Genomic DNA, 8,808 nt, shown 5'->3' with positions numbered 1-8,808 from the left:
AAAAAAAAAAAAATATATATATATATATATATCTATATATAGATAGATATATATTTCTAAATATCCAAGGGTCTTCTAGTTGGGAAATGCCACTGGTTCACTTATTTGACAATAGCATATAGTTATATGTCCACAACTTGTCTGTAATCTATCAAGACAATTGGGGAACGTATTGTCACTGGTATTATTGAATGACAGCAGCAGTACATTTGGCAATAACTCTTAATTCCCAACTGGACAATGAATAACATGTAAGACATGCTAATGCAGACACAAAATTACAAAAAAAAAAAAAAAAAAGCTGTATTTTTATCTTTTCCTTCTATGTAATGAAGATAGCATCTGAAGACAGCATGCCCCTATTTGAAAACACTGGAATAAAAGACATCCATCCCATTCTGGGCCATAGTTCCATGAAATTGAGTAAAACCCCAAACAAAATTCAACTGATTGTGGGTTAAGACGGTATTTGAATTATTTTTAACCCTGAAATTTCTTCCCCTTACCTTGCAGCCTCTGCATCACATTGGCGATATCCCGAGGACACCGGGAGGCCCCTCTGGAGGTTGCCATGGTCCCTCCAGAAGCACGAAGCCAACACCAAGAGACTCTTCACTGGAGGCAGCACAGGGCTACACCACTCTGGAAAACATGCTTAAGACTTTTCTAGATCTAATCCTTCATTAATGAATTCCAGGCATTTGCAGCAGTCAACAAGGAGGCAGCTCTCCCAAAGACTGAACTGCTTTTTCTTCTTGCGTTTTAACACTGTCCTTTTAAATCAACTGAAGAACCTGAAAAACATAAAAGAAAAGGTACAACATAAGAAAACAGTCTACAAAGGTCACCACAGTGCTAAAAGGAGAAATATTTCTATTTAATTTGAATGCCTGGTCTATTATCAAGTAAAACAACTTAGTGAAAAGCACTTATAAACTATAAAGTACTGTGCAAATGTTACGAATTCCCATGATATTTGATAAAATAAATACATAAATGAGATATATAAAATAAAATTGGGTTGCTAAAAGAAGAAACGTTCACTTTCATTCTGTTTTCTTTTTAAACTCTAAAGTTTTTCCATTGATCTATGAAGTGGCTTGCCTTATACTGAAAACACTCCATTGTAGTTTTCAGTATGCACGGATTCTCTTATCTGCTAATTTAGCCTGCTTTGCACATGTTTTGCTCTGTTGTGTTGTACACTTTCCAGGAATAGGACCAAATCCTAGTTTCCCATACCAATTTGATGAATTAAAACAGCATAAATGTAAAAACCATTTCATTCTAAAAATTTGAGTTTCAAGTACTCCAATTTTAGAAGCCAAATGGGTCTGATTTAGTTTTTCTCCTCCCTAGGTGTAAAGACTCAAAAGTTGTAAGGCTAGGGGTGGGGTGAGCTAAGCAGAGTGGACATTTTCCTTCTAAATTATCTGTGTTGGTTAAGACTTTTTGTTTTTGTTTTTGTTTTTGTTTTGGGACAGTCTCACTCTATCATCCAGACTGGGGCGCAGTGATGCGATCTCAGCTCACTGCAACCTCCACTTCCCGGGTTCAAGCGATTCTCCTGCCTCAGCCTCCTGAGTAGCTGGGACTACAGGTGCCTGCCACCACACCCGGCTAATTTTTTGTATTTTCAGTTGAAACGGGGTTTCACCGTGTTAGCCAGGATGGTCTGGATCTCCTGACCTCGTGATCTGCCCGCCTTGGCCTCCCAAAGTACTGGGATTACAGGCGTGAGCCACCATACCCGACCACAGTCCCCATTGCATTTCTAGGTTATGATGATGAAAGTTAAAAAAAGGAATAGGGGAAGAGGGGAAGAAGGGGAGAATGGCAAAAGCAAAACTCCTAAAGAGAGCTCATACATGTGAGATGGTCCACTTTCCTGAAGGAAAAAAGAAAATGAGAGGAGTCTGTGAGTGCTATAAAAATTATATTATAACTTGGATTATAGTCCATAAAAGAGCACTGCTCATGAAGGATTTCTTAAGTAATAGAGTGAAATTATGAATTACAATTTATTTTAAAATGGCATTGCTAATACTATTATATATTGGTATCTGGTCAGAATGTATGAATGCAAAGCTAGTAATATGCTCTTTAGCCTATTATCTTAAAAAAAAAAAAAGGGATGTAAACCTTTGCACACTGCTGCTGCTCCAAGTGCAATGCATCAGAAGGATGTACTGGAGCAAGAAAGCAATTACTAAGCAAGACACGGGACAGTGATGCAGTGAACGGCAGTCATTGGTAGGAAGACAGAGGCAAACTTCTCTTGGCTACTTGAAAGGAGTATTTACTAGAAGTAGGACCCAATACTTGGTGTCTTATAGGCTAGAGAGGTACTTCTCAGTAGGTGACTCTCCAAGGGAGTCTTTGTGGAGAAATAATTACTTGTGGCTGGGCTGTCACATACATACCTACAGCCCTGCTGGAATTGTGTGCCCATTAGCAGCCTGTATCTCCTGGGGAAAAATATTCCACCTGCCCACATACAAAAGCTATCTTAATTTGGGAGAATAATAGATGGTGAATAGTGCCTGAAGGGCCTTAAAAATGGCTCCCCTAAGCTGTTAGGAAGTTAGGTTTTCAAATGCAAAAACAAAACTTTCTGAAATCAATCAATCAATCAACCACTCTATTATCTATATCATGTATCTGCGTGTATATCAAAGACATTCATTTCATTTCGGATACCCCACTCCAAGCTGGGCTCAGCACTGGAGCTCACAGATGATTAACACACAGTCCCCATCTTCAATCAAGAATTATGGAATTAAAAGGGATTTCAGTAAACCATTGCAACAGAAATCACTCTGCCTCTATCCTCTTCTAATTCACATTCACATAGCTTGGTAGATTAATCCTGAAATATTGTGCACGCCCTCTCTCTCTCTCTCTCTCTCTCCCTCTCTCATTACATTAAACTCAGAATTTCCCTGCATGTGCCCACTATTCATCCAGTTTTACTTTCACAGCATAACTAACACATTCAGAGTGCCAGAGCTCAATGCTGGGCTTACTAAGGTGGATGTGACACAGAGACTATTTTTGAGGAGCTTAGGACACAGTGGAAGATAAAACATAGAAAAGATAATATAAAAATACCAGGGCTAAGTGCAAATACCAAGATGCGAGGATACAGAGGATGGCGGCTATGCCAGTGTGGGTGTTCCGGAAAGGTGTCCTTCTTGGCAAGGAGCAGACACCCGAGCTGAGTCTCGGTAAATGGGTTAGTCACTCAGGTGAAACATATGAAAGACACATCCTGGGCAGGGTGAAGAGCTTGAGCAAAGGCCTGGGCATGAGTAACAGCATGAGTGGGACATGGAACTACCACCAGTCAGACACTGAGAAACTCTACAAGGTGACATTCTGGAAAAAGAGGGTGGAGAGTGAGGTGGTGTCCGGATGGCCCTGAGTGCTATGCTCAGAAGTTTGGTTCTGGCTCCCTAGCAGGCAACTGGAAGCCACTGAGAGATTTTAAGCTGGAAGTGAGAAGGTATAACTGGGATTATTCTGGCTATGGTTTTTTAAAAGGTGTATTCGAGAAGGACAAAACTGGAAGATCCAGAAAGATCAGTTGGGAAGGTATCTCAGGAATCCAGGTGGAGGATGACAGAAGACGGAAATCAGACAGAGGGGAGCAGAGTGAGTGCAGAATCAAATATAACACAGTTTTAGGGAGCAGAATTTGTAAGACTTGGTGACTGGTCACCCGGGGTGGGGGTGGGTATAGGTGGGATTTCCAGGGTGTATATCTGAGGAGTCTCAGATGACTCTCAGGATTGGGGATGCCATTAACTGAGCGCAGCGGAAGAGGGGCTGTATAAGTTTTACAGCCAAACACTCTCCCCTTCATGCTTCATATCTTGGAACAACTCAGGAGCAATTTCTTCATTGCCCCTTCACATCACCCCTCTGAAGAACACTTTCAGCTGAACAAATCTAAATACCTAACCCAGGATCCGCATACCACTTGAAGCTTTTCCTAAACACACCAACCAACATTCACCATTATTTTCCACTGAGGCCTCTAACACTAGTAATCCACACTATCATAGGTACAATTTGGCTTCTACCTTTCACTACTGCTAGTCTTACCTCACTCTAAACAAACTGAACATTTCACTGCTATAGAGGCTATAACATTGCAAAATCTCATTCATTGACACCAAGTATATCCCTGACCACATCCTAGGCCTCTGATATATATTTTTTGTTTCACTGAATCAAGTTCATAATACTTTACATCTATGAGAAAATCCCTACAAAACCTCTTCCTCTTCAATGCAAAAAAAAGTGGATGCAATATCCTTCCTTTTTCAGACATTAAACATTTTGCTTTCATCATTCACATGTACACATATTTCCTATATTGTGAAATCATGATTTTCTTGCTTTTTACTAACACTTTGTCTTATTACATGATTTGATAAGAAATTTAAAATGATGTTAATAAAAAGAAGCTAGTAAAAGGAGACTGGGAATTAGGAAATATCAGTTCTAGGCTAAACTTTATCCCAGCTAGTTGGGTGATTTTGAGCTGGTTCTGTGTATGAAGGTCCTCAACAACTACCTATTGGAGGAGAGTTTGGCACCAGGAAATGCGCAGACTTTGGATTAAGAAAGACCTGGAGCTGAATCTTAATTCTCTCTCTTGCTGTGCATGCAGGTTTAAGAAAAGTGAGCTTCTCTGAGTCCTTCTTTCTTCATATGTAAAATGAGGTATACTTATGCCAAATTAGGTTTAATTTTATCCTGCTTAAATTTATTTTTTTTAAAATAAGTATGTCATGTTTCCAGCAGATTGATTGGCATGTAGCAGAGTTTCTGCAAATACTAGTTTCCATTTTCCTTCCCCTGGTCCCAGTTTCTCCACCTGCAATATGAGAGATGACCCTAAAATGCAGAGGTACTCCCAAGTGTGCTCTTCAGTTCCAAAACCAACGGCAGCACAAGGCACAGCTAAAACAACGGCTGGTACAAGGTCATGAGATCCTCCAGCTGACTGTTTATGTAGCAGTGTTCTGGCCATGGACACGACAGAACCAGAACACCAGAGGCAGATCCAGAACATCAATGAACTCACTATTCCCAAGATCAATAAAACAGTTTTAATAGGTGCAGGATACTGCGGGGGCACGAAGGAGAGGGAATGAAGAGTGAAGCTAGGCATTGGGATGGAATGGGAGAATTTGGTGGACACTGATGGGCTGTATACCAATAAATAGTCCCTGCACCATCTCCAAATTTTTCCAGGGGAAGGAACTAAGATTATGATGCAGCTAAATACATCCACCTCATAATTAGCAGAAAGGTAAGACTCCTGTATTTATTATTTCGCGATAAATATGTATTGAGTAGCTATTTGTAAGGGACCACGGTACTGAGTAAACAGCAGTCAACAGGAGAAACAAGCCCCTCTTACAACTTATGTGCCGGTAGAGGAAGATGATATAAACAGCGTTACAACAAAGGAGGGCAAGTATTGTAATGGAAAAGTCCAGGCTACTATGGAAGCAAACAAAACAAAAAAAAAACACCCACCCAATCAATAACCATCTGCTGCATTTTTTTATATTCAGGACACAGAGGGAATTTAGACTATCTGCTATTTGGGATGCTCCCAGCTGAAAGACATACTCTTCTCAACATTACTCTGTGAAAAAGCACAGTTGTGAAATACCACAACTCAATTTTTTCTGTCTCTTGGCAGAATGGACATTGGCTCTTGAATCAGTTTCTTGTTTGTGTCACTAAAAAGGAATACACTAAGAAAAGCACTGAAGAAATACTACTAAGCCACAAGAATATATATAAGCAATGCGACTGAATTTCTAGGTATTAGGAAACTACTGCAGAAAATTTCAAACCCTGCGACAACCAGAGACAACGTGGCTCATTTCTAACCAAAAAGAAAATGAACTGAGAACATAAATACATAAACAGATTCACAACAGAAGGAAGCACAGACATTACTTAATTAAATGTCTAAACATGTATAAGAATAGCACTAATATTGAAGCCCACTATTGAACAAAATTTTTAAAGTCACGAATAAATTTCAGTTTCCCTTCTATTCAAGTCTTTTGCTGAAGAGAGTTCACGTGCTGTTTAATTTTAAATGTAATTTTTTTTTCTATTCACCCATTAATAATGGTACTAATTAATGAACACTAAGATGGCTGAAAGGTAGAGAAGAACAGGGACATCTTTGAGTTAATATAAGTATGCTACTAATATATGTATGCAGGTTACCAGGGAACAATGCTGTTTCTTATTCACTAGTATGAATTACACAGAGTAACAATAAGAAATGATCTTTTCCCTAGAAGAACATGAACAAGTAAGCAAAAGACAAAGTGTATAGCAGATCAGCATGAAAGATATTCAGTGTCATAATTAAATTTTGTTTATTGTAAGCCTAAAGTATAAATTACACCCAAAGACATCTGCAACCTTCTTTCCATCCCTTGCTAGAAGATACATTGCATGCCTTGCCAAACATTAGTTCTCCTTAGATCAGACCACAAGGAAGTACACATTTAAGAGCAGACACACAGAGAACCCTGCAGAGGTGTTTGGGCCCTGCATGCCTGTCACATTCAGACCACAGGGTGTGGCTGCAGTAGCTAGAGCTGGAGTTGTGAAAATGCCACCAACCTTGCCCAGTTATGGGCTTCCAACATCCTGTGACAGTCACACCTCCTTTCATTTCCAAGATGCTGTGTGCGCAGCATAGTTATCAGAAAGTAGGCCCAGTGCAGCACCAAACAATTCTTGAACATTTTTAAATGGCAAACTAGCTTTTTCCAATCCCCACTCCCCGGCAGGAAGGAATCAAGTAAAAAAAGAGTTCTTAAATGAGGTCAACGAGGACAGAAGAAAACCAGTTTGTGAAAAACATTAGTTCACAAAGATGAAAATGAGTCTATAAAATAAGAGCTAGGCAAATATTTTCAAAGCCTAGCAAATATTATTATCTGGGTCAGTCTGAAGCTGTTTCTTAATCTTCAGCATGAAACATACTAAGTTAGTATAGATCTCTCACATTTTGTTCTAAATCTGCCACAAAGTGATGAACAGACAAGAAAAAATAGATATGTATTTTGTCACACTGTTCTGGTGATGTCAGGTACTTTTTATCCATATTACAAATCTTTTTTCACCATGGGGAATAAAAAGCCTCTCAAAGAACAATCGTCATGACTTGTGATTAAATCTGCATTTTATGAAGATGTAGGTCATATTAATGACCTTTGCCTCATTGAAAATTATTATACTTTCTCTTGCATAGGTCTGGCTTCCGTATATGAATGTGTCTTTGGGAAAGTCATTCTCAGATCAAGACGAAAAATGGATGGGCATTAAAGAAGAGAAAAATAATTAATTTTTAACTTTCTTAACATTCACAGGAACATTTCAGATACAAGTTTTACACCCCAAAAAGAAAAGCTCAGAAGTGAACATTCTGGGATGCTAAGGCTTCATTGCTGATATTTTCCTCTGGGCTGGACCTGACTCTATTTACGGAAGGGGGCAGAACTTCCAGCATCCAAAGCCTGGGATCCCAGTCAGCACACCCAGCCTCCCTTCCCAAGGGGCTTTCCTTCCTGTGCGGCTGATGGCTGCTTCGTTTTGCACGGATGCCTGCCCGTTGCGATGCACCTGGCCGCCTGTGCACCACCATTTCCCAGAACTCCTCCGCCAGCAATGCAAGATCTCTATGTGAAACGCATCTTTCAAAGAGGAGATGAAAGTTATCTTGCCCTCCAATGCAGGCTCTGCCGGGAAACAACTGCACCATGACAGCGCCGCTGGAGTCTGACGCGCCCGGGCCTCCGCGCAGCCTTCAAGCCATTTCCCTCCCCCCAGCCCTTCCAAAAATAGTCAGGGGGTGGAGGAAGGGAGGCTCCTAGAATCTGTTCAACGCCCTACCTCTCCCATCTGATAGTAGCAACAGTACCGACCATCACAATAAGAGGGTGGCTGCCTTTTGCTTCTGCACCATTGGAGCCCAGGGGACGTGCCACAAGCGGAAATGACAACTCAGAGAGGGGGATATTAATAGGGACATCTACGTACGAGATGCAAAGAGGCTCCCCAACCTCCTAGTCTCCTTATCTATGAGTATCGCACACGTACACACATCACTGCTACCACCCCCTCCCATCAAGCACGCAGAGCCCCAGCGTGCAGGCACAAACTTGCTGACAATTTGTCTGCAATGTGTTCGTCTTGCACCTCTCTCTCCTCTCCCTGTCTCTGTCTCTCCCTGTCTCCCAGTCTCTGTCTTTCCTTTTACCTTGTCTCTCGGCCTCGTTCAGTTTCCCAGCAGCGAGGCGATGCAAGCGAACGCCTCCTCCCGGCTCGCTGCGCCCAGGCTCGGCGGGACCCCGGGGATGCGCTGCTGTCCGCCCGCCCTGTCGCCGGAATCGGGTGCGGTGTGCAGGATTGCGGGAGCCCAGCCGCCCTGGTGGCAGAGGACAACAATCTCAGCCCGCTGCGGCCGGCGGCCGCGGCCCGGCGCCCGCTCTCACCCTGGCTGGCTCGCCCACACTCACTCCCGCGCCGGGCTGCTCAGCCCGGCTCCCCGCCCTCCGCGACCGGTTCCTCCTCCCGGCTGCACGCTGTGGGGTGAGGCCTCCCCCCCGCCTTCCCCACCTCGCAGCTACCGCTCCTGTCGGGAAGGAAGGTCGGCCAGGCCGGTTGGGCCTCTGGGCAGGGTCCCTGCACCGCCGTGGTCCGCCACACCCCCTCCCCGGCTCCGTGCCCCGAGCCCAGCGCCCGTCTCCGGGATGC

The 8,808-nt window shown here is 42.6% G+C and overlaps 1 protein-coding gene across 1 annotated transcript in view; it reads right to left on the bottom strand.

Moving 5' to 3' along the window:
• Positions 1-8,567, bottom strand: part of SYNE1 (spectrin repeat containing, nuclear envelope 1) — a 570,706-nt gene extending 562,139 nt beyond the window's left edge. Inside the window, exons 1-2 of the mRNA XM_011996807.1 lie at positions 8,312-8,567; positions 507-794 (exon numbers count right to left, since the gene is read on the bottom strand). Of these exons, the coding sequence (XP_011852197.1) occupies positions 507-573 (67 nt within the window). The 5' untranslated portion in view covers positions 574-794; positions 8,312-8,567. The remainder of the gene's footprint in view (positions 1-506; positions 795-8,311) is intronic.
• Between the last annotated feature and the right edge of the window lie 241 nt (positions 8,568-8,808).

Source organism: Mandrillus leucophaeus, unplaced genomic scaffold (assembly GCF_000951045.1).
Source record: "Mandrillus leucophaeus isolate KB7577 unplaced genomic scaffold, Mleu.le_1.0 Scaffold524, whole genome shotgun sequence".
Lineage (NCBI taxonomy): Eukaryota > Metazoa > Chordata > Mammalia > Primates > Cercopithecidae > Mandrillus > Mandrillus leucophaeus.
Note: the sequence above shows the minus strand (reverse complement) of the source record. Positions and strands in the feature narration are given on the sequence as shown.